The following is a 25863-nucleotide window of genomic DNA, read 5'->3' as shown; positions in this document are numbered from 1 at the left end:
CTCCAGGGCGCTGGGCACTGGACGTGCTGGCTCGCTGGCTCTTCTGGCCTGCAGCTGCAGTGCCTTCCCTGTGGCATAGCTCAGCGATGCCTGGACTGCCTGCTGAGGGAGGAGGTGAAATGGGAAGAGGGATGTTCTGGTCCACCCTGAGCTCTGCCAAAGCTCTGTCCTCCTCTGCAGCCCTCCCTGCAATCCCAGTTTGTCTCTACTGGAAATTTCAAGTTGTTCTGAAGGCAGCAAGTTAACAAGATTTGGAAACCAGGTCAGCGGAAGAAGCTTAATTAGCTCACTGAACCGTGGGGACCAGCTCACATTGTGTCTGCTTTATTGACTCCACGAATGGACGTTATTGATATGACAGACATGGAGCCTCGCTGCATTGGTTTCACGTGCTCTCCCTTGAGCAAGCAACACCCCGGGTGCTTGTCAAACACAGGGAAACTTTACAGATGAAGGACACCAAAGCAGTGCCATGGGATGGGCCAAGCGATCCCACCATGCTGTATTGGCAGCATGACTTTTCCCTTCCTGGTTTGTCCCTCAGTCTCCCAGGGCCATCTCAGCCTCCTGAGCTCCTCTCCCTCCCATTGCTGGTCCTGCCATTCCCACCCAAGCAAGCAGCCCTCTCTTGAGGGCACAGAGCTGAAGAGGATCAGCAGCAGGCTTTGCCAGCAAGCTGGCTGCATCACCAACAGCACAGGCATAATTCACATGACCTGCTACCTGCCTTGTCATGTCACCACAAACATCTGCTTCCACAAAACAGCAAAAGAAAGGAAAAGCAAAAGGCCCTCTCTGGGAGGTACTCCAGCCCGAGGAGCAGGAGAGATGCAGTGCTTGTCACGCTGCGTAAAGAAACTCCTTTCATTAGAGGCAAGATCATAGCTCAGCTCTTTGAATTGCAGCAAAGCTTCTCGGTGGCTCCTCAGGCAGGGTTGGCACAGGCCCCATCTCTGCTCACACTTCGCAGCCGTCTGCACCCTGGGAGCAGCTCTGCTGGGTAACGCTTTATTCTGATAGATAGCGTCTTACACACAAAACAAAGAGCTAGTGGCTTTGAAGTCCTTCCAGGAATCCTGTGATGCCAGCAGAGAAGGATCCTTGCTGTTTGCGAGGGAAGAGCCTCCTTTCCATCCTCCAGCCAGGTGCAGTAAGGACACCCCTAGCTCTCTCCCTGCTCCCTGTGCAGGACAGACACCTGGGGTGCCTTGCATGGGCCAGCCATGAGACCCAGGGAGTGGACGATCTAGGGAGCTACCTGAGGGGAACTTTGGTGCCAGAGGAGAACCATTTCTTCAGCATAAATTGTATTTGCCCCAGGAGGCGGGCCAGGCCCAGGAACTGGATGAGAACAGCTCCCTGGCAGGATTGGGGTGAGCGGGTGCCCCACACTGTATGCATGTGGGGAATCACCATGGCAGGGAGGGGCTGGGGGCCCCAGCAGCTGAAGGCAGAGGTGCAGGCAGGACTGAAAGGCAGAGCAGGGGAGCTGAGCCGCAGGCCGGGCAGTGGGAAGAGCAGCAGGCAGGACTGCAGCCAGGAGAGAAGGCAAAGCACCACGCAGGCAGAGCAGAAGGCAGGGATAAAGGCAAGAGTGCAGGCCGGGCAGCAGGCCGGGCAGCGGGCAGGGTGGTGGGCAGGGCTGAGGGCAAGACAGACAGCTGGGCAGCAGGCAGGGCTGAGGGCAGGGCAGCGGGCAGGGCAGCGGGCAGGGCTGCAGGCAGGGCAGCGGCAGGCGGTGCCCGCCGCAGCGGCAGCGCTGCCCAGCAGATGGCGGCGGTGCCGTGGCCGCGGGGCCCCGCCGCCAGCCCGCCCCGGGGCCGAGCCGCCGCCGCCGCCGCCGCCCCGCGCGCTGCCCCGCGCCAGCCCCGCGCCCGCGCTCCGCCCGCCGGGGCCCGCGGCAGCCCGGGCCGGCGCGGCGCGGCGCGGAGCGGGGCGGGAGCTGCGTGCGTGCCCCCTCCCCGCCCCGGCTCCCACCCCCAGCTATAAGGAGCGCGCTGGCGGGCGCCGCTCCGCATTGCATGACAGCTCCTTCCCCGGGCGCGCAGCCCCCGCCGCGAGGCTCCGCCGCCCGCGGAGCCCTTACTGGGGCAGAGACGCCCCCTGCACAGCTTCTTCCCAGGCCTCCTCCTCACCTTGCCCCCTCCCCAGCCGCCCCCGCCCGTGACCTTGCCATCCGGCAGCTCCGGAGTAAGAGCAAAGGCAGCCGGGGGAGGTAGCAGTGCTGGATCGGGGAGCTACCTTGGGATGAATTAGCCAGGGAATCACGGAGAAATATTTCTCCTAGGAAGGAGAGAGGAAACCCCCTCCCGCTTACGGGGAGGGAAAAAGAAAGCAGAAAGAAAAAGAGGATTTAAAGAGCATCTTTGTTGAATGAGAAGGACAGAGGACCAGCAAGATGAGCACTAGCAGTAAGTACAGCTTTCTCCTACCTTTGCTATGGGAACAGGGCTGATTTTGCATGGGTCTGGCTGGATGGAATCAGAAAGAAAATGTCACACCAGGCTTGACAAGCCTAATGGGATGGATATATATTTTTTTGTTCCCTGCTTCTTGCTTTCTGACAGTGTGTGGCTTTGCTGGCCCTTCTTTCTTGTGGGCTGAGCCATGGTGCTTGTCTCCACTGAGTACTTTTTAGGTTGTATTTCTGGGGTTTGGAGGGCAGATCATGGACTAAAATGTCGATATGCAACATGATGAGGGGGAGCCAGGAGCACTCTGACAAGCAGTAGGCTCGCTTGCTGATGCCACTGCCTACGTATAAACAGACATTGGGGGAAGCAGTCAATGGGAAGGAGGAGCAGGATCAGGGCAAGGAGAGACCCAGAAACCAGTGACCTGAGCAAAGCACAGGTGTAATACAGAAAAATATATACCTTCTCCTGCACCTGGAGATGTGGGTGTTTCTATTGTGCATGTGTGAGACAGGGACAGAAACTCTCATGCACTATGTATGAATTCCTGAAGAAGCAGAGCTTAGAAATATACTGCATAAGAGCATAATTGGCACCTATTAACAGTCTGGTTGCTTTTTTTGTGTCCTTCTTAAAAAGTGTGGAGAGACTGATCAGGCTTGATCAAGTCACAATCAATTTCTTTTTCTTCCCTGTTATTATCTGTGATAGCTGTATCCACCTTGCTAGCAGAACTTTGGTCCGTTCCTCTAAAAAACACCCCAACAAGCCCCTGGCCAAAGCAGTCAATGCTGATTGCCACCTGAGTGTTCTTCTCCTAGGGTAGGTGCCCTCACTCCTTTGGGTCCTACAGGCTGTGCGAAGCAAGGAGAACTCCCCCAGGCAGAAAGTGGCAGAGCAGGGACTTCTCCATCCCATCTGTATGCTGAGGTTTCTCAACCCCAGGGTTTGTGGGGTGGTTCCCAAGCAGAACAGCATGAAAAATTCCTTGGCACGCTGCAGGCAACAGAACAGGTGATTCCAGATCTGTTGGACTGCGTCAGAGGCGAGAAAACTTTCCAGGTGCCCTCCACACGAGCTGCACCTGGAACATGGGCTTGTGCCCTTTCTAGGGGGAGCCTCCAGGCCAGCAGTGCTTGGGTAGGAAACAATAGGGACCAGTTCCTTCCTAACCCTGCTGGATGCATGGTAACAAAAGGTTCCTCTCTCTCTGTCTCTCTGGGTGATGAACTCCAGGTCTGATGTAGAGATGGTGTGGCAAGGTGGGATGGCACACGGTGCTCACTGGCTTCAGTGACCCGTGTGGTTGGGTAGGACACAAAGGGATGCAAAAGGGCGGCTTCTAAGCAAATTTTGATAAATGTATTGTTTCTTCTGGGGATTCCTTTCCTGCTCTTAATAGCCAGCTTGGATGCTGATAATGATAAGGACTGTTAATGGAGCCGGCATATCATAACCATCCGATTGCGCTGCAGAACTCCTTTCTTGGGTCCTCCCCCATGTGGGCAGAGGTGCCAACCAAAGCCAGGCATGCTGCCTGCCTGTTGCTGTGACATGACTCAGAGGGAGGCCATCAGGCAGTGGTGAGAGCAGAAAGCCAGGAGTCTCCTGGGATGCGCTCCTGCTTCTGCCACTGACTTGCTCTGTGACCTTAGGCACATCACTCTGCTCTGCTTTGGCTACTCTGTTTTCCCAGCAGCAGGCTCGTACCATGGCTCTTGCCCAGCACTCTGTAGGGCTTTGCAATTTTTGCATAAATATTACCATTACCTTTCTCTATGTAGCCATGTGTTTTAGTTAAGGTTTGGGAAGTTTGTAACTGTTGCTGTTCGTTTCCAGTGCTGTAGGTTGATTATTTACAGTGGGCACCCTTAGGGAATCACCTTATTTGTAAAAGGGTTGTGCAAATACTGGGGGATATTGGGCTCCGCCCTGTGAGACTCCCAGGTTTCTCTCAGCCTTCCAGGTAGCTGAGGGTCTCAGAGTGGGGCTTTCCACGCCCAAGCACTGGCTTATGTCTGTTCTTAGCAATGGCGTGTTCCTCTCCTAGCTGGTACCGTGAGCAAGGCACGGGGAACGAGGCCACCCCTTCCGTCAGCATTTTCTGCGGCTGGAGCGGACGCTGCCAAAAGCTGCGTCTCTCCTCTTGCCGCTGCCTCACCCAGCCCTGCTCTGCCCTGCCCAGCCTGCATCCCTCGGGGCCGCGCGCGCCTGCAAGTGGAAGGGCAGCACAGGAGCCTCGTGCCGGTGTCCTCCGTGCCATTTTGATTTTGCCCTGCCGATGTCGTCTGGCTGCAGCCCACGATGGCTCTGGCTTGCAGCCCTTTGCTAGTGGCTGGCCGCCGAGAGGTGCGTGGGGCCACTTGTTGGTCAGAGGGGCGAGCTGCTTGCAGAGCCAGTGTGCGCAGCATTGCCTGCAGGGCCTGACCAGCCTCTGCTGTTCTCTGCGTTCATTTCCAAGCACTTGTGTCACTAATGATTGAGGACTCGGGAGCAACAGGGTCCAGCTCGCGTACCCGGCTGGCTCAGCTACACTCCAGCCTCTCAAATCTGATTTCTCCTGGTGCTTGAGACTCTAGCTGCAGGGTTGTGAGGATGATGAATCCATGTTGTGGGGAGTGTGCCTCTAGGTCATAGCCCCATGCACACCTGCGGCTGCAGTACCGGTGTTTTGAAGCTGGCAAATCAATGATACAGTGGCTTTCTGTCCCCAGCTGCACATCAGATCTGTGAATTCCCACGCCTTCTTTCCATTTAAATCACTGGATTTTGATAACGCCTCTATCCTGTCTGAAGCTGACGTGAGTCAGGGAATTTGGGGCTGTGGGCCACTGTGCTGGCTTCAAGCCACGCTGCTGTGCACAGCTTCTGGTGAGGCCTCCAGGGAGCTCTTTGCAGGATTTGCTAACCTTGGGCCAGGCGGCGCAGGTGCGTCTCCGACCCCGCTTCTGGCACAGCGCACAGGCACCCTGGATGCCCTTGCTGCAGGAGGGGGGCTGCTTTCCACCTCCAAACATGTCCCAGGGCTGGATGCCCTGCGTCATCCTCTCTTGTGATGCCGGGAAGGCAAAGCCATATGGAAATGACAATTTTAAGGGAGAGGAAAAGGCCCCTGATCTTGGGTGTAAACTCATGTCCTGAGGCTGCAGAGCAGATCAAGCAGGCCTGAGGGTGTGAGGATGGTGCTGGCCAGGAAAGCAGCCTCTCCTTCCCAGCGCACCAGGTGCGCAGCACGCTTTTGGAGGGCGCTATGTTGATATTTACATTAGCTACACTATTTATACCTCCCACTCCAGTTAGCACTGCTAATTGGTTGCAAATGGATTCATAAGGTTACAAACAGGTCCGTCAGTGCCGTGCTGCACTTTCATTGAAGCTGGATCCTGTGGTACAAACCATTGCCAAAGAGAAGGTGCCTTAAAATCACCTTTTAAAATCCCCCAGTTTCTGGGCTTCAGCGTCTCCCTGAGAAACTGGCCCTGCGCAGAGGGCCTAATGTGGCGGACGCTAGGTTTGTAGTCACTAGAAAGTAAAGGACTGAAGTTGTCCACTGCCCTGGGGATTTAAGGCTCGCTGAAATTAATGTGAATAATCTCTTTGGCCGCTTTGAAGGTAGCAACCGTGTTTGGGTGCCGCAGGTCTGTGCAGTGAGTACAGCCTGCAAAGATGGGCTGTGCCAGCGGGACCCGTGGGAGCTGGCATTCGCACACCACCTCTGGCAGGGTGGGATAGAGGCTGCTGGAAGTCTTGGCACTGGTCTCAGCGGGAGCAAGATGCCCCTTGCCGTTATGGGCCACTCCTGTCTAAGCAAAGACGCAGCAAAACTCCCAGAGGAGGTTAAACCCTGGCAAACTCCTGGGTCAAATCTGGTTTGGCAGGCTCTGGACCAGGGCTGCAATGGGAGATAGAAAATGGCTCAGAAGTTAAGATCTTTCAGCCTCCTCTTTGTCTCCAGCAAGTGCCCTGAAGAGGAAAACCAAAATCTGCCCCTGTGCCAAGTTGATTCAGAAGAAAAAAAAACAAGCGTAACCTATCCTCTGTCTTGTTCCCTTTGAGCAGCTGATGGCCTGTTAGAGCAGGGGAAGATCTTGCAGAGGGTTTGATGTATGAGGTAGAAAGCTCCACAACCATCCTGCTCCCCTAATCTCAGAAAACTGGGAAAGGAGACATGAGGAAAGGCTGGCTGGTTAAGCATTTGGGCAGGAAGGCTTCCTGACAGATACTGATGAATGCAGCATGTTTGTTCGGTTATTTTTGTCTTCTAAATCATACTCCCTGTTACATGGTGATCCACTAAGTATAATTACCCAGTAATCTCTAGGCACATGTGGTTACAAGGTGTTTACCAGAAAACTCTGTTAAGTTCCTGTGTAATTAAAGAGGAATCACATGGTGCTGCATGTCTCTAGGAGATCTAGCACTGCCCTTTCCAGCTCATTGGCCAGAGTGATTCACTGTCTTGTCTCCCCACCCAGTGGGGTAGGACCTGCTAAGGACATGTTATTGCTCCAGTGTTTAGAAGTGCAGTGAGCCCAGAGGGATCAGCCCATCGGTGTGTCGAGCGGTGTTAGTCTCTTCCCTTTGAGGAGGCTCTCTTTTTTTGCAGGGATGACACCAGGCCTGGGGGGCTCTGGTACACGTGAGCCTTCAGATGAGTCTCTCCTGCCTTAGCACCAATGGTTCCCATTTCATTTAGCTGTGCCACAATACCCAGCCATGCTCCCTGTTCCAGGAGTCTCTGCAATGCTGGAGGTTACCACATGCAAGCAGCAAACGAGGGACAAAGCATGGCTCCAGCGAGGGGGACCCAGCAGGGTGAGGTGCTGCCCAGTGCAGTGGTGTCACTGCCTTGCCCCCGAGGGCTTGGTGAGATGGGCTCTGTCACTGAGTGAGCCCTCATGCCCCTCACCTCATGTTCCTCATGCCCTGCTCTGCTAGCAGCTGCTGAGAAGGTGGGCAGGCTCCTCACATGCAGCAGCATGACAGGGAAGAGGCTGGTCTCCAAGCAGAGGTCGTCTTTCCTGGGCAGATTAATATGGAGATGGTTTGTAAAAGGGTGAGAGAGCGTTAAGGAAGTTAGCTAGACTCCTAGCTAGACTAGGAGTTCAAAGCATTCGTGGAGATGGGACAAAGAGGAAAGATGCAGATGCATCTGTAGGCGGGGAGAGATTTATACAGAGCACTGTAAGAGATGAAAAACTACCTTCCTAGTATGTGTCTCCAAAATTAACCATGAACACTGCCTAGTGTCCATGCTTCTCCAGAGAGGGCTGCAGTAGTGAATTTTGCAGAACTGGGGTGCTGAGGGGAGCTCGAGGCTCTCCACCCACGTATTGCTCCCCTCTGTTAACACTGAACCCTGACTCCACTGCCACAACCAACCTTCTACAAATCATCCCCTCCATTCTCCTGGGGCAGCCTAGGAAAGGGACAGTTGTCTGTTGTATTCACTTTGGTGCCAACCCAGAAAATACAGAGCCTAGCAGCTTCTCTCTGTCCTCAGGCTGGTGGATAGACTCTCTCCTCTCACCAAGCTACGTTCAGGTTTTCCTGCAAACCATCTTTCTTGGCAGTTTGCCCCTCAAAGAGCAGCAGCCATGGAAAGTGGCCCTGCAGGCCAATGGAGCGCGTGCTGTAAAGTCAATCGAAGCAATTGAATTATTTCAAGGGCCTGCCATGCTCTTATAAAATAAATAGCAAGTTTCCTAATGACAGAGTGACGATCAGTTTAGCTAGATAATTGTATTTGTGATGCCAGCAGGCTGGACTAATGACAGACTGTCCTGCTATCAGCAAGGATAGTGGTGCTGCCTTTGCTCTCTGCAAAACTGCAAAGGAGTGGAAGCAAACCCACCCAGTTGCTGCCAGACCCTGTAGTCCTATCATGATGGTGCCATAATGAAGTGGTTGGAACATCTAATTAGATATTTTTAGACTAAATACATCAGCGCCTCTCAGCTGTGAGCACTGCAGCACCTCCAGAAAGCATCCTGGGGGTAGGCTGGTGATGGCAAGGTCTCAGGAGGAGAGCAACAGGGGAAGAAGGGGGCTTCACAAAGGGAAGGGGTACTAGAAGCGATCTCAATAGCCCAACAAAAGACAGAGCCCAAGTTCTGATATTTCAGCCCCAGGAAGTCTACTTGTGAGCAGCTAAGGGCAGGCACAGCTGGGTGGTGGGAGCCTGCACTGGAGAAGGTAGTTCTTGCTGGGGGACATGTACACTGTCCTGAATCCTCCCCTGTCCAGCCCCTCTGCCTCTTGTGTCCACAGGCTCACTCTGAGTCACTGGAGAAGCAGAAGAGCTTGAGAGTGCTGTGATGCACAACCCTGATGGACATGCCTTTCTGTCTAGAAAAGGGCTATCTGAAGCTTAATGCTGCCAAACTGATCAGGTGTGGCAGCAATCTCAGGCACACAGTTATCGTATATTTGTTGGTGGCTCAGGTATGGCTTTTGGTAGGCCATAGTTTATACATGCATTTTTCAGTTTCAGGTATGGTCTACTGAATCCTTTATCAATATCAGCCATAAGCCCTGGGCTGGGAATTGATCTGCTGCCTGGGGCTGAAATCTGAAAGAAAAAGGAGCCAATGCTATGGTTTCTTTATGCAGCCTGTCTGACCTTCCTTTCTTCTTACCCTTTCTACCCTTGCAAAGTCCTCTGAGCCCCAAGCATCACTTGTTTTTCTGTTCATGCACATTTTACTCCTTCTCCATTTTGAACTGTTGTTGGAGACCTGAACAACTGGAAAAATCCTTAGGAGAACAGTAGTCTCTAGAGAGAGACTGTGGGGAGCCCCACACTGCTGTTGGGGCATGAAAGGCTTTTTTAATGTGATGCTAAACCCAGAGCCCTTCCTTAGCCCAACCAAACCTCTTGGCAGATCTCCCTGAGCGTACGTTTCAGAGTTTGACCTGTTATCATAGCAATGAATTGTAGGAAGCTTTCTCAGATATGCACAGCCAGGCTGTAGTCTGCAGCTGGACCCAGGCCAGGACTCAGAGTGTGAGTTCCCGAAGTGCACGGCTCCAATACAGTACCCCTCACAAATATGCTTGTAGCATCTCTCATTCGCAAAAGTACATTTTAAGGCCCTGCGTGTCCTTCCCACCACCTGTGATTTGCAATGGTTGACCCTGAAGATCTTGCCCCTTTCCTCTTGGCAACCATCCTCCTGTCAACCTGGGGACACCCATGGGCAGAGGTGTCTCTGGGAGGACTGCCCTGCCCAGGGGCGCTTGCAAAGGGGGAGCTATTTTTAAAGCAGCTGAGAAGCTGGCGGGGTTGGTGGTGGTTTGTTCCCCTCTCTCAGCGGCACTTGCTGGGACATGTCAGGCGTCGCGGCTGGAATCTCCTGGCACCACAGCTGCTCCTGCGCAGCCCGGATTCCCGGTGGAGGCGGGGAGAGCCCTGCCGGGCAGCCAGGCCAGGGGACTGTTTCACCCCTGGTCAAGAACTTTCCCTTACTGAAAGCTTGGGAGGAGCAGGGAAGGAAGCTGTGTGTGAAACTCATTTCCCTTGTGTGTCCAGAAGGTGTAGCCCATCCAAGCCTCTCAGGAGTGCGGTGCTGCGCAGGCTGGCCAGCGAGGAGGGTGGCTGCCTTCATGCTGGCGGCATCTTTGCGAATGACCAGACTTCATGGCCTTGCACACCAGGCAGGGGTGGATCGAGACTCACCTGTCTGTTGCTGCTGCTCAGCCTGTTACCTGCTGTGTTAAATCGCTGAACGCTCTTCCTGGGCAAAATAATCCCCCAGCCAGCTTGGCCACAATGGCACCTAACTAGGGATAGGTTTGGGGTTGCTCTTTCTCCAGAAGTTACTCCTTTTTCCCTTGTCTTGGCTCTGGGCCATTAAAGAGCCAGCAGGTTGATAAATCTTGAGGAGCCAAGGATATCATAGGAGTGGGCAGCTCGGAGTTGGTAGAGAGCTGGGATGGGAGGCAAAGGCTGGCTGGGGATAGGAGCAGATGGAGGGCTGTGATGTAGCTCGGGTGCTCGATACTGGATGGCAAATCACTCGCAGCCAGGGGGGAGCCAGTCCTCCATTGGGCAGCTCTTGCAGAGCTTGGTTGCCCCATTTCAGTTCCAGCTGGGACAAAAACCATTCAGGAGAGAAGGTCTTGGTGGTCTGGGAGCTCTGGGACATAGTTGGGAGCACTGTGAGAGAAGGTTTTGTCACCCAGCTGATTTGTCTGCCAGTGGCTGCAAAGTCTGCCTCATCCAAGGACTTGAGGATGCTTGTGTATGAATAGGCTCGCAGGCAAGTCTCTGGCCTGCAGCAGGTCCCCGTGGTTCATGCTTGCCCTGCTTGCTGCAATTTAGCAACCTGGTACTGAGTACAGCAAAGGCATGGAAAAACTCTCCTTGCTTGGCACAGTGAAATGGGGGCTGGGACAGGCAAGGCCCTCTTCCCAGAGAACCTCCAGCTCATGCATGGAGACCCTGGCAGATGGAGCAGACCCCACTTTCTCTTTCCGCTTAGCTCAAATGCAGCCCGTGCCATGCGTCTGGCTGCTCTGTGCCACGGGCGCCGGGGCCGGGAAGCGCTCGGAGGTGTGCTGCGTGGCTCGGTGCCAGCTTCTCCTGCTGTCTGAGCAGGCTGCTCTGCTCCGGATTTTCCCTCTCTCTGCTTGCATCGCAGCAGTCCTCAGAGTGTGATAGAGTGCAGGCTTCCCGGGGATCTCGCCTGCGCTCGCACAGCCTCTCTCGCCTCTGCACGGATCACAGCAAAGCGCTGGTCCCTGCAAACTCCTCCCTCTCTGCCTCAAACAGCTCTGCCCTGCGCGGTCCCGCTCCGTGGGGCTGGGGGGGCAGGGGGTGACCCTCCTCATCACTGCTCTCCTGTCTGCCTCGGCGCCGCCTGCGTCACCTCCGTGTCGTGTCCTCAGAGGATGAAGAAGGTGGGGCAAGGTAAGATGAGTTCCTTTTAACGGCTTACGTGCTATAAATAGCCACGTCACCCAAGTATCGTCTGAGAGTGGTGTGACGGAGTCCAGGCACTGGGCAATGTGCCACATTCCTTGTAGACACACCCAACATTTGGTCATTTGAGCTGATGGAAAAGGGTTCCTGCAGGTCCCGCCTGTCACACAGAGCGTGTCATCGCATTAGCGCGCTGTGGGACGCCTCTCAGGTTATGCACAGCGTAATCCCATCTGGCAACAGCCAAGGCTGGCATCCTGCAGCTAGGTCTGCGTGTGTGTACCTTGCTGGCAGAGGCAGCCAGGCAGCTTGCAACAGGGAGCCTCTACCCTGCAGCAAAGGCTGAGCAGTCTACCTGCAGCTTGCACCAGGCTGCACCTGGACACAGGTGTGGCAGGGTCTGGGCCATGGAGGCACGGAGGTTTCTTTGGTATGCGTGTCAGGTCTTCCCTTGGGAAGGGTGGGGAAGGTGGCTCTTCTGTAGGGAATAATCAGCTCAGGGAGAGAGAAGTGGTTTCCCTGGCACTGGTGAAGTGCCTCCATGGTCCCTGAATGTTCCTTCGCTCCCTCCTCCTAGCTTGGGCTGTAGGTTAGGGTTGGTCAAAAACCCTTGGTCCTCCCTATTCATCCAGACTGTCTCCAGAGAAATTGAGATCTTGGGGCTGTCTCGTGCCTTTCAGGGGGAGTTCTGCTTTCAACAAGAAAATATCTCCTACCTCCTGAGTATCTCATACCTCTTGACCACCAGTGTTGGAACCAAGCACTACAGGCAGCTTCCTAGCTTACGTGTGCATGGGAACAAGTGGAGAAACACAGCCATCTTAGAAAGGAAGCCTCCCTTCATCTAGCCGCAGACAGCGGGCACTGAGGCACAAAGCTAGGTGATTCCCCAGCTCACAGCCCTTTATTCAGTGAACAAAATGATCTCCTCATATGGCCTACTTCAGGGGACTTGTGCTGCTGCCCCAGCCTTCTGCTGCAGCCATCCCCTTGGAGGGGTGCGGGTTGGTTCTGATCCTCCTCCTTGGTGGGAGGGTGGTCCTGGATGAGCAGAGGCACCAGCACCTTGCCGGAGGCAGCGTAGGATGCTTCCCAGACTGGCCAGGTGGCACCCGTACAGCGAACGGGGAAGTTCTTCCCTCGCCTGCTTTTTAAAAAAGAAAAGTCACTGCCTCCATGGTGAGTGATGTGGTGATGATGGTGAGTGATGGGTTACATGTAAAATCCCTTGCATCCCTGAGGATGCTACCAGTTGAAAGCTTTTATGGCATTTTAAAAATAGCCACAGAGGGGGAGAGAACGAGAAGATGGATGGGTAGGTGTATCCCTAATAAGGAGAGAAGAGGAAACACAGCCAGAGAGGGAATGGAAAGACTTCAGTGAATGGCATGTGAGTGATTACTGGGGGCAGGGAGTGCTGTGGTCATACTGTGCTACTGCACTGTGTGCCCAGCAGGAACTGGAAACCCTATAAAAAGCCTGGATGTGAGATATGCTCCTAGCACGTGCCTGTGAGAGGGATGGGGTCAGCATCAGCTCGGCTGTCTCTGCTGCACACACTCACTTCATTCTACAAGTAGCCATTAAAAGTAATCCCTGACTTTAGATAGCTGGCCTGGACTCGTTTCTGCTGCTGCTTTTGCGTGATTCCCTGAACGTCTCCAGGCTGATCTGTGCTTCTTCCCCTGCCTCGAGGCATCAGCCTGGCCAGGGAGCTGACAGATGAAGCTGGCCCTGGCCCTCCCAAAACATGGCCCTTCACACCCGGGCTGAGCTGAAGTGATCTGACAAGAAAGAGGCATGCTAAGGGCTAGGTCTCTGCTCCGTCTTCTGGGTTTCTATGATCTGACAGCTTGTGGGATCCAAAGGCAAGGTTTGGTTGATCTGGGGCCCTGGCAGATCTGTGGTGGCTCCTGTGAAGGCCCAGTTTTCCAGTGCTGAGCTGGCGCAGTGGTCCCAGGGCCCTTGGCAGAAGGTCCCCTTCAGCTGGAGAGGCTCAGCTCTGCCTTGCGTCACTGCTGATGCCGTGTCCCCGGTGCCGGGAAGTGGTTCCAGAGCCGCTGTGCAGCCTGGGTCCGTCGCTGTGCTTGTGGCAGTCCTCCCCCATCGCTCAGGGAAGATTATACGGAGTGTCTCCAAGAAATGCTAATTGCTTTGGCTTGCACAGCAGAGCCACTGGGCATTCAGAGCTCTTAGTCAGCTCAGAGATCTGCCAGAACCTTCCTCTCCTTCCCCCAGAAAACTAGCAGAGGTCCGAAACATGCTGTTGCTGATCACCACCTGCCTGGACCGCAGCTGAGCTGCAGGCCTGCACGCAGGATTGGCCCAGCCTCCAAGGCACCGGCAGTCCCAAACGCCCCTGAGGCAGAGCACGGTGCGGTTTTGTTGGAGCCTGCAGCATTGCGGCCTTGGGAGAAGCACCACGAGCTCAACCCCTAGCAGGCAGAGTGTGGGATCAAATGCATTTCTGCTGTTGGAGCAAGGGTGGCTGGAGAGATGACAGGAATTCCCCTTCTCCGAGGAAAAGGCTTGAGCACAACAGATCTCGTGCTGCAGCAGAAGCCTTCAGCATTTTTCTGCCTTGTGTCCTCCCCAGACCCCTCTGCCACCGCCACCCTCCCCTGCTCTGCTTGTGCTGCTGGCAATTAAAACCCTTTGAAGCTGGGCTGGCGGGGCCGCGTTTGGTGCTGGCTGTTGGGAAGCATTCCTTGGCTTTCTCCACGCTCGAAGCGCAGTGAAAGCTCCACAAACAAGACTCCTCTGTCAGGCTTGCCAGCCTGTCACATCCAGGCCATCACCCCCTTGCTCTCCCTTGCTTGCTATTTTTCTTTTTTTTCTCTCTTTTTTTTTTTTTTTCTTTTCCCTCTTCCTCATCAGTTAGGCAAATAATTGGGAAAGCAAAGAAGCAAAGGCTGGCCTGGAAATGGGCTAGCCCTGCCCAGCTCCCCTCTGGGGAATGGGGATGCCAGCGAGAGCGCGTGCTCTCTGGTCCTCGCACTGGCCTCGCTCGTGGAGGGAGGCTGTTGGTCTGCGCGCTGGTTCCCACAGCCTTTCTCCAGCTCACTGCTTTTTACTGCTGGGGCTCAGAGGTGAAGTATCGAGGTCTTTACCCTGCTGCCTTTGCCAGCCCCAGGTGCCAGCTGGAGTCTGGGGAAGGGCAAAGAGATGCCTTCCTGCCCTGGCTGAGCATGGTGACTTCCCTGGTGGTTTCTCGTGACTCTAACCAACTTCTCTGCTGTGAAAAGGGCTCTTTGCTCAGATGGTGTTGGTCCATGCAGACCCACGGTAGGGGACATGCGGCCACGTGGGTTCTCCCATGTCCTGTGCTAGGGGATGGTCACTGGCCATCCCGACTGGGGGCTCCGGAGCTCCCCGTGCTGGATGTGACTGGGTGCCAAGTCTGGTCCTGCAGTGCTGCAAGGACTCAGCATCAGCTACAGAGAAATAATTTTTGGAGGAGCATGGGTGCTTTTTGAGCCAGCAGCCCAGTCCTCCCTGGTGAGCTCCCACTACCCTGCAGGAGGTGGCATGCTGGCGGTGCTGGTGTGGGTCATCTGCAGCTGTCCCAAACTTCTCCTTTCCAGCCCGGTTAGTTAGATGCCATAAAGCATATGATTGAGGAAATCATTCTGTTCCCTGGCAGGCAGTTTTTGGCTCATTTAAGCCAAAAACAAGCGCAACAAAGCACCTGTTGATTTCCCCCCCGAAAGAGGACTTGTTCCCCGGAAAACGTTGGCTCTGCTGGGCCTGTTGACCACCCGTTAATCCTCACTAATGAGGAGCAGGGTCCGCTGGGGACAAACTGCTGCCTCAGCTCGGGAGGGCCGTCGCAGCGGGTGGTGGCTGGTGCGCGGAGGGGGCGGGAGCCGTGCCCTGGGTGCGTTTAGCCGCGTGAACAGGTTTGTTACGGGAGAACGGCGCTCGTCTCGTGCCGCCCACGCGGGGAGGCAGTGCTTCGCTCCGGCTCGCACGCGGAGCGTGGAGTGTTAAGAGGATCTCCGGTGCTTATTGTAGGCAGGTGGATTTATTTACGAGCATTTTCCCGGGAGGCGGGGATGGGGAGGGCTCACCTTGCCCTGTCCGGGAGGGAGGGCTAAGCCCTGCAGCCGTGGCGCTGCCTGGCAGTGGGACCTGATGCTGGTGCTTGGCTGTCTGCTTCTGGGCCCAGCCAGTTCGCGTTTTCTTTTCCCCCTCGGACTCTGATGAAAGGCACCGAGGGCTTTTAGCAGGAGACGCCGCATCTGTCTGTCTGCCTGCCACTTCCCATGCTGGCACCCCCCCCGCTGCTTTTGAAGTCAGGTTTCTGGGTGTATGCAGAAGCCAAGGAGAGCACGAGTGCGGGAAGGAGGAGGGGAGACGACTGTGTCTGTGCCGAAACCCCTGCATTACATCCAAGGGAGTTTATTGTTCCAGACGTGCCTCTTGCCCGCTGTCCCTCACTCTGCCGCGTCCACCCCGCTGCTCCAGACCTGCCGTCCCCCGGCACCGAGCCCCGTTCCTGCCCCACTCAGCATGTTGCAGCCTGACTGCTGGGTCACCCTGCAAGCGGGGGCCAGGGCGTTGTGGACGGGCCGGGGGGGTACTAAAGCCCCCTCCGAGGCTATCGTGCTTGGCGAGGAGGGGCCCGTGCTACGGCCAGGCTGGTGGGGGCGGCGCGAGCACCGGTGCAGATGTGCCATTGCCGTTACCAGCTCTTCTGGTGCTCCATCACCTGCTGCCCATCTCTGGCTGCTTCCCTAGCATCCACACCGATTACTTTTGCTGCTTCTCTCATTCCCCCTTTGCTAAAATGGCTGAGCTGTTTTACTCAGTGGCTGCTAGCAGGCAGCAGTGCTTTCCCCAGGAGTTTTGTCAGAGCCGATGCTCTGGGCTCCCAGGGCTCTCTTGGATGCTCTTGCAGACACCCACCCCTCTGACAGCCCTCCTCCTCCAGAAGTGTCTGCTCGTGCCCCCGCCGTCAGCAGACCCGAGGCTCCGCTGCCCTGGCAGTTGCTATTGCCATGCAAGAGGCTGTCTCTGTGTTTGCTGATCAGCTATCACGAGGGCAGCTCAGCAGAAGGGGGAACTTCCCCTTTGGGATTTGTCATTTCATTAGAATAAACAGCCAAGTGGGATGTTATTTTCCATTCCAGCTGAGAGAGGTTGTAGTTGCTGGTTTTTGACCCACCCCTGACGTTTGCATTTTAATTCTCTTTGCCTTTAATGAAGTGGGACAGAGAGGCAAGAGCTGAGCATGCTTTGGCAATGGCAAAAGCTTGTGTTTTTGCAGTGCAAGGGATTATGTCAATGTATTTGTGGTTGCATCTCTACCTCCTACTCTGGCCTTGGATTAGGGGTTCAGATAAGCCCTAAACCATGCAGCAAAATGTACTTTGACTCTGCTGTCTCCAGACTCCTTCTTCCACAACCAGCTGTCGAAATGGCCCATGGTTGCAGTGTTGGGACCCTCCAAGCAGTGCGGGTGTTGCTCTGAGGCAGCCCATGCTCCACTTGGGTGTCTTGACAGCCTGGCCCTGTGTGCCACCCTGACACACGTTGTGTATGGGGCCTCAGGGGATGCGGGCAGTCCTGCCCTGCTGGGAACCAGCAGGTCAAACAGCCAGCCCAGATGGGCTGAGAAATGCACCTGGACCCCAAAATTGGGGTGCACTGGGAGTGGAGCATGGATGGCTTGTTGCAGCTGTGGTGGTCAGAGACCTGCCCTGAGATAGCGCATCTCACATGACATGCAGTCACCCAAAGGTTGGGCCAACCTATCTGCACTGGTAAAAGAATAAAGGTGCTGAATAACTTGTCCTTGTTGCCAGGCACCCCTCAATCCCTCATCTATGGGATCTCTTTGGTTTGGGATCTCTGGAGAGCTGCATCAGGGCATGGCAAGGGCTCCTCTGCAGCCTCCGTGGTCTCCAGCACCCTGCTCCACTGCCTGCTGCGGCGAAGGGTTGTCCATAGCATGGTGCTGGTCTGCCGGCCTGGTGCTGGAGGGCAGTGCCTCCTCTCCTGGAGCGGAGGGAATGGCAGGGTGCTAGGGAAGCGCCCAGTCCCAGGGGGATGCTCTGGGCTGGGACAGGTCAGACCAGGTCCAACAGACAACATCCCCGTGGCACAACCCTGGCACCCCCAGAGGCAGCGGCTGCCAGGTCACCTTGCCGAAGGTCATCCCAAGGTGAGCAGAAGAAGGGGAAGTGACCCTCTTCCTCCTCCTCCTCCTCCTCCTCATCGTCCCCCTCCCCAGAGGCCCTAGTGCTTTCCCACCCCATCGTGCCCTCTTGCACCAGCCTTCTCTCCATGACTTTGGGCTGTTTTGTGTTCCTTCTTTCTTCCCTTTCTTTCTCCTTTCCTTTTTTTCTCCCCTTTTCTCTCCTGTCAGCTTTGTTCGTCCCGGCTGTATACCGGGGTTGCCATGGCGACTCTGCCGAAAGATGAAAATCCCCGGGGTGGTCGGTCCTGCGCCTGCCGTGGGTGCGGGGAAAGGCAGGGCACCCCTCTGCCCCCTCGGAGGGACGAGCCAGCTCTACCGGCCGCCCCGGGCACCCACTGCCGAGATCCCCCTCCTGCCGGCCGGGGATGGAAGTCCCTGGGGACGCCGCGCTCCCCTTGGCTGGGACACGTCCTGGTGCCGGGGAGAGGCTGCTCTCCCGCCGGCGGCCACGGCTCGGGGCTGTGGGCAATCCTTGCCCGCCTGGGATGGGGCCCTGCAACGTCTTGCTGCAGCGGCAGGGCTGATTTCGTAGCACGGCTTTGCTAGCTTCTCGTCACTGGAGCTGTTAATCTTCGATAAATACGTTTTTAATGAGCGAGTGCTACTTAAGGAAAATAGAGGAGCTGCTGCAGCACGGGCCATCCCTTTAGATTTGATGGCCCACCACTGCCTGTCAGCAGAGAGGAGTATAAAACTGCATAAATACCTGGCTGTACCCCATCAGCTTTCACAGGACACACGCGCCTTTCCTCTTGCTCTTGGGAATAAGCTTCCTTTTCCCAGCCGAGGAGCCGGGCTGCTGCTCCTCTCAATATCATCGTTCTCACCAGGCAAGTGACTGCGGTGACTTGACCTTGCCTTGGCCAGGCTCAGGCCCCTGGGTGCAAACTTCCCAAAATCTCTGGGTGAAGCAGGGCCTGGAGCCCACATCCAGTCCCTGGGCAGGACACGGAGGACAGAGACTGGCGGCAGGGACTCAGCCGCGTCCCCGGGCCCAGGAGGGTGTCTCCTGTGAGCCATATTCGGGTGTTGGAGGATAGCAGTCGAGCCGTGGTTCGGCAGGCAGAGTGTGGTTTGTGGCTCTCTGGTGCTGCTTTGCAGACAACAATATATCCTTTCACTGTTTGTCAGCGCTGCTGTGCCCCTTTCATGAGATAATTAGGGTGACGTGTTATTAGCTGATTACTGGGGAAAAATATATTTACTGAGGATTTATTCTGGAAACGACATTAATCTCCTGTGTCGTTGCTAAACCCCCATAAATAATCTGGTTTTGATAATCAATTGCTATTGCAACCCCCCCCACCAATAAATCTCAATTAAATGCACATTTAATTTGCATAAAGTTGCCAAATTTGCTTGTACATTTCTGTCCTGCTGTTTGCTTTAGGCAGATGTCTGTGTATGTGCTAGCTCAAGTCTGTTTATCAGACAGCCCTAAACCAGAATATGGTTTGCCAAGGCGGAGCAGTTAGAGCAACAACAACGCTTCTCTCCTGTGGTCCTACATGGAGAACCCAGAAAATCCCTGCTTCCTTCTGGCAGAGCTGCTCAAAGAAAAGTGCTTTGCAAACATGGGCACACACAGCCCTTCCCCGTCATTATCTTTGTGCTGGCATTTTGCAATTGGGGAAGCAAGAGCAACCATATGAGAAGTTGCACCCGGAGCAGCCTGTTTTCCAAGGTGCACAAAGCACTGATATGCTCATCTCACAGGCAGAGAGAAGAAGGTGCCAAGCCCATGTGGACACTTTTGATGGTGCCAGTCTGAGTGACACAGCCATGGTGGCAGGGCTGGGAGCGCGACTCCAGGCTCCCAGCTCCTCTTGCTCCGTTGTGCCTTTCCGTAGGCATTCAATGAGGCTTTGATGGAAACTGATGTCTTGTTGGGCTTCATTTAGTCCTTACTGCCCTTGGGCCAGCTTGGGTGACTTTTTAAGCCTTAATGCAGGTTGATAGGTCAGAGTGGAAGGAAGCACAGGGGCGTGATGCAGAGAAAAGGCAGCTGGCCCTGGGTTAGCGGGACACGTTCCTGCCGGCTTCCTTCGGAGCTGCTGGGAGATTCCAGACGCAAATTGGGCTCCATTTGTTGTCAGGGCCACGCTGATTTATTTCATCCTCTTCTTTTCTTTGCAAAAAATGCGCAGCTAACTGCAGTGGCAGACACCACAAAGAGGGAAGAGAGAACTGGGTGCATTTGGGCTGGAGAACCGGCAGGCAGAGCCCAGGGCTGCCTCCACCGATCTGCTGGCGCCGTGGGTCCCTGCCATGGGGACTCGGCGGGGGCGTGCGGATGGCATAGCAAACCACCTGCCGCCTTTCGTGGCGTGGGGGTTTCAGACCTCCCCACTGCTCCTCCTGGTGCAGGCCTGGAGGTCTGTGGGCCAGCAGCTATTTGGAGCACGGCCTCTGCCAAAGCACCCGGAGTGGCAGCTTGAGCTGTGATGACCTTGGTGACGGGGGCCACGTTAGGGGAGCCATAAAAGAAATGATGAAGCTGTTTGAATTGCTGGGAAGACGTCTACTAAGATCTCCTCCTGAGCCTGGCTGGAGCCCAGCCTGCTAATTACGGTGGTAAGGGAAATACACAAACATACAGATGGCAAGAAGAACAAAAACTGCTGTCTTTTAATATTGAAAGCTCTGTTTCTGGCCAACTGAAACCAAAACATGGCAGAAGATAAATGCTAACAGCTTTGGGTGAGACTGGAGTGCACCGCCAGCCTGCTCAGGAGCTCTTTGAGTGCTTGCAAAGCCCAGAGAGGGATTAGCCTCTCTCTGGGCAGGAGGATGGACGTGAGCCCAAACCGGCTGCCCGCGAATGAGCTGGGAGCCCATGCTGGGGCCACGGCTGGCCGTACACGCTCGTGTGAGCATGCTACGCATGCTAATGGGCAGCTGAGAGCAGGGCTTGCCACTGCCAACGTCCAACCAAGCTGGCTCCACGCTGGAGGTGGCCCATGGACGCTCCAGCGTGCCCTGTCCCATGGAGGCAGGGACTCCTTTCTGAGTCCCTGTATTGCAGAGAGGCAGTTTCTTACCTCTATGAACCCACCTCCCTGCGAGGGTGCTGGCTTACAAAAAAGCCTCATATGTTGCCATCGGTCGCTGGTCACCATTGATATCTGCCTGCTGGCTCCCGGTCACCGTGACTGCGGGTGCTGCTGGCAGGGGAATGTCCCCTCTGGGGTGTCTTTTGTTTGTCCTCGCAGTGCCAAGGGGCTCTGCTCTTCCAGGTTCAAAGCCTGTAAAAGACGCTCTGCCTCGTGGCGTTTTTACCCTAACCCCAGACAGTAATGACCGGGGGGATGGGATGGACAAATAGGCAGTGAGAGACTGCTGACGTGGTGTTTCCTGGCATAGTCCAGAGGGATGGGTGACTCTCTGATGCCTTGCGCCATCCTGCAGTGCTTGTGGTGTCCAAAGACTCTTGGTGGCCATAGGGCTCTCCCTGGCATGCGTGCCCCACAGCACCCTGTCACCTGGCCAGCCCTGGAGCCTGTTGCTGTCACCTCTCATATGCGCTCGTATGCATGTTCAGGTGTCTCACATAAGCTCTGTAGGGGGATATGATATTTTTATGACCAGTTAAAGGCTCCATTTTCTACCTTTAACAGAATTAGAGTAGGGATTACAGTAGTTTAAGAAAGGCGGTAAGCATCGTGTGTGTAATGCGCTCCCAGCTGCAAGGACCCTGTTGGGGCCAGGAGGCCTGGGGTTCTGCTGCGCCTTAATTGAAAGAAGGCTTGCATGGTTTTGCATGGGACGGTCCATATTAATTGACCACAGGTGTATGTTTTGTCTGTTCTGGCCCAGTGGTTTGCAGGCGGTCTGATGGTTTCAGCAGGGCTCCACAGGGACATGGCAAGTGCCTTTCACACTGCAGCACCAGGGCTGTGTTACACCCCTTCCAGAGGCACAGCTGATGAAATCCCAGTTGTTTTAGAAAGCAGCATCCTGGATATAAGTGTGGATCCTGGAATGTGGAGCCTGCTGGGGTAGCTCCTGACGCTGTTTAGCCACCAGCCCTGAGCTGTAATTCATCCCCTGGAATGGGACTGGCTGCAGGGCGGCTGGTCTTGAACCTCCTGCCTCTCTGAGCATGCACTGATGGTATTGAGATTGCCCCTGTAACATATACCCCTTTGGTGCATCCTATTTATGGGGTGATTGTCCCCTCTGTGACTCCAGGGCTCACTTTGCCAGCTGTCACCCCCAGTCCAAATTCCCATTTCATTGCATTAATATCTGTACAGTGTCTCTGGATAGAGATTTGATTTCAGTTCCCTCCCTGGAGTAGAAGGAGTTAAAAATAGCAAATCCAAGACCCCTCATTCCCTGGCTATGACGCAGTTTCCCAGGTTGGAATTACAATGCCAGCATGAATATGGTTTAAAATAAAACAAATTAGTGCATTGCACTTACTCTGCAGAATGAGAGAACAAGCTCCAGTCTGGAGAAATGACACAAAGGAAACTCTGGTTCTCTAACCTGTGCCTGTAGAAAGCGCAAATTTATCTTTCTCATAGTGCTCGTATAGGCCAGACGAGTGATGTTACACACAGAGCGATTAGTGGAGTAATACAGGAGGTATTCAGCCCATCAGGGAATCAACAGATCAAAGAAGAAATCAGCAAGAAATGAGCTTAGTGCATTATGGTTTCAGGCTGCCTTTCTAGAGCATCACATATAGACCACATTGCCAAGTATTGGCAAGATGCTAAACTGAATTATCAGGACAGGAGACACGCCGGACTGAGAGGCCCTATGGTCTGGCTGAAATAGCAGGGTGCAGACTCCCCAGCTAGCTGGTGAAGCCTCTCCGAGAAGCAGGTACCAGCCTACGTGAGCAACAGTCTGTTGCATGGTGGCAGGTTGCCAACCTGTCTCTGCCTCTCTAGTCTAATGGGGCTGTTTCTCTGATCTGGTATAGAAAATCCTAAATCCCCACATTTTTCCCTCTCAGACACTGCCCTAGTTTAAAAATGCTGGCTCCTGACTTGCTTTGTAATATTTTAAATATAGCATCCTTTATGTTTTTGATGTATGTACCATATGTTTTGAAAACTGTAACAAAATCCATTGGGCTCATGGGTGGAGGTTAAAGGGAAAAAGCATTTCCATACGGGAAGCCACAAATACAAAACACAGCAGCAAACAGAAAATCCCTCAATGCATCAGCCAGGAATAAGCTCCTTTCTGTCCTGGCTGCCTCCAGCACATTTGTGTGCGTGCAAAGAAACAGCTTGAATGTTTCCCTTGTGTCTACTCTTGTCCCTGACACCCTGGCACTGACTCCACCGTCCCCTCCAAGGCCTAGCACGAGATGCCACCATGTCAGAGACCATCCGCCAGCCTGACCGCTCCTTTGCCCAGTCCTTTCCTCACCGCTCTCTTGGCTTTTCTTTTTTGGCTGGGACCGATCCCTCCCGCTGAAGCTCTCTCGCTGGTGGTCGCAGGTCTGCTCAGACAACCAGCAGCAGAGGGGAGGAAGTCCCCAGTCAGAGGCCTGCTACGCTCCCATGCAACATCCCTCCCCGGATTGAATACAGACTCTGTTTAGTAAGAAATCTGGCCTAAGCAAAATTACAAGCTAGTAGTTTTACTGATTGATCAGTGCCTTAAGTTCAGAGTCTTCTACTCTGCACATTTGGCACCCCTCGACTCTAGGACCCAAGGGCATCTGCTCGCCAGGGCAACCCAGACCTGTCCAGCCCAGCAGAACAGAGCAGAAAACAGCACCTTGTGGGTTTGGGGCTGGGTTAAATCCCCAGCCAGGGCTCCCCCCTCCTGTTTCCTAGCTGTCTGAAGCTGCTTGGTGAGTTGTTTCTCTGGCTGTAGCAAACCCACTTGTCATGCCTCATGAATAAAATCCGGGGGAGGAGAGGAGATGTGCTCTGGCCAGCATCACGCTGCCAAGCCGGCTGGCCCGCTCTCAGGCCACCCTGCCCGTCCTCGTGCCCCTCCTCAGCAAATGTCACGAGGCCTGAGGAGAGGCTGGGCCCGCCGGGGAGGTGATGGTCCCTGCGGAGTGTCCCTTTGCCTTCCCTGGGACCCCTCCTGCCAGCAGTTCGACAGCAGGGCTCCTTTCACCCTGCCGGGTCCACGTTCACCCAGGTCCCAGAGGGAAGGTCTCTGATGGTCCTCCAGAGGATGTGGCCTCAGATGTTCCTCCTGCACCCCGGGCTCCGCAGAGAGCCACCAAGGCGAAACGCATGTCTCCTGACCGCATGCATGGGTTTGCGCTCACCCAGCTCCCTCTCCTGGGATAGTCCTCTGCCCAGTCCCGTGGCTCGGGAACCATGGGGACGTCAAGCCCAGCAAGCTGTAGATGTTGCTGTATATCTGTGCAGGACACGATGATCTGCCTCACGCCCCCTCAGTCATATACGATGTGTTTGTATCTATAGCGGCTTGGGCAAGATTTTTAAGTTGAAACAGATGTAAGGATGAAATTCCATCTTCAGCCTCTCTCAGCAGGGATCCCTGCTCACCCGCCTCAAATAAACCTTTCCACAGCCCAAAATGCTGATCTCAGAAAGCGCTGCACATCTGCCAGGGAGGCGGGGGAGACTGGTGGGAACAGCATCAAAAAGCCAGTGGAAGGAGCAGCCGCAGCGGCCCTAGCGCAATCCCGAGGCCGTACGCAGCGGTCAGTGAATTCCTCCTGAAGTAGGTCAGGTCTGGAAAGCAACGGATGGAGGCGCACAGGGGCAGGAGCGCGCTTGTCCACTCTCGCTTTATTCCTGACCAAATCGTAGTTGTTCTTGTATGTAAAAGCTGAGGGTTTGTGCAGCTCCGTAGGAGTTCAGTCCTCTCCTGGCAGATGCTGAGAGGTCTCTGGACCTGGAGGGTGGCAGCCCCCGCTGAGCTGCGGAGGGTGAGACCGGGGGCTCCCGTGAGCTCCAAACTGGCTCCTGCATCTTCGTGTCACCCCGTGCTTTGCGGCTGCGCTGGACGTGCAACCCCGTGCCCTGGGCTCGCTGCAGGGGGTCTGCCCGACCGTGAGCAGCGATTCCTACCGATGCTGTGGCCCTTGCTGGCAAGCAGCAACACTCCGATGGGGTGAGGTGGCCCTGGGAGATTAGCAGGACTGACCCACAGTGTCTGGTGATGAGGGTGGCGGGGGCTGTGGCTTGCTTCACCGTAGGAGGGACGGGTCTGATCAGGCCTGCAAGCAGAGCCTTCCTCCTTTGCAGGGTGATTATTGCTTCATCCCACCTCCTAAATCGCGGCTGACCCTTCAGCGTTGCGATGTAACCCCTCAAGAGAAACCTGTTCTGGCTTTCTGGGCTGGGATCCAGCATCTTAGCAGCCTCCTGAGTTGAAGTGCTGATGTGTGTGCATGCATGCATGCATCTGCCTGGGGGCATTTGACAGCCTGCGTCCCCCACGGGGGTTAGGCACCTCTGTCATCTCCTGCTTGGGTGAAGGGGAGCGAGAAGAGCTCAGCTCCCAGGATGCGCCCGTGCGTTGGATTTGACCCTTGGGAATGCCTTTGTGCCAGCTGCGTTCGTCTCTCCTCGCTCGCCCGCACGCACGTGCCTCACAGCCCTTCTCCCCCACGGCGTCGTGCTCCATTTTTCTCAAAAGCAAAGCAGGTTGATAGGTGGTCTGCACTGCCTGCTCCGGGCACGGGCGCATTGCTCGCCCGGCACGCGGCTCTGCATCACCGCAACGCACCGGGCGCGTGCCACGCTGCCCCGGCAGCCCCACGGCTCGCCCAGCCCCAGAGCGAGGAGGGGCCGGGAGAGCTCGGCCGGCAGTCCCGTGCCGCCCGGCGCGCCTGAGCCCCGGTGCCAGCTCTGCGCTAGGGCAGCAGCGTGAACGCCCCAGGGAGGAGCAGGAGCTGGCCGAACCCGTTCCCGGAGCTCGCATCCTGGCCGGAGAGCGGCCGGCAGAGGTGTGGGAGGTAGGGGAGGGCGCGTACGGGCTGTTCTGCCTCCTGGGGAGTCTCGCCCTCCAGCTGAGCCTCGCCTGCGTCGAGTCCCAGGTCCAACGACTCTGTGGGTGGACTGGGGACGTGCCAGCTCAACCTTGCGGATGAACCCCCTCCTTGCTCGGGGCCAGGAGGTGCAGGTGAGCCCACTGCTCATCCCAGGCGGCAGGACCGGCTCGAGGGAGCCTGTGCGCAGCTAGGTCTGCTCCCGTATTGCAGTGGCACTTGGGTTCCTGGCCCTGGCATCAGGAACTCCCGAGTGGCTCATGGTGTATGAATCTAGCTCTTTTGCTCCGTCATGGCCTTGCACGTGCTTTGAGGAGTGGCCTATGCATGTAAATAACCCTTCTCTAGAGGACTTTGCTGCCAGGAGTAGTGCTGGGAA

General features: G+C 55.5%; 1 protein-coding gene across 3 annotated transcripts in view; it reads left to right on the top strand.

The window, feature by feature from the left end:
* The first annotated feature begins 1987 nt into the window (after window positions 1–1987).
* The window catches only part of ABLIM3 (actin binding LIM protein family member 3), a 64938-nt gene continuing 41062 nt past the window's right edge, over window positions 1988–25863 (top strand). For 2 of the 3 annotated variants that reach the window (XM_067305003.1, XM_067305002.1), the window contains exon 1: window positions 1988–2411. In XM_067305003.1, coding sequence (XP_067161104.1) covers window positions 2399–2411 — 13 coding nt within the window. In that variant the 5' untranslated portion in view covers window positions 1988–2398. The remainder of the gene's footprint in view (window positions 2412–25863) is intronic. The other variant, XM_067305004.1, reaches the window with a different exon arrangement.

The sequence above is a fragment of the Apteryx mantelli genome, chromosome 14 (assembly GCF_036417845.1).
Source record: "Apteryx mantelli isolate bAptMan1 chromosome 14, bAptMan1.hap1, whole genome shotgun sequence".
Taxonomy (NCBI): Eukaryota; Metazoa; Chordata; class Aves; order Apterygiformes; family Apterygidae; genus Apteryx; species Apteryx mantelli.
This window is presented reverse-complemented; position numbering and strand designations above follow the sequence as displayed.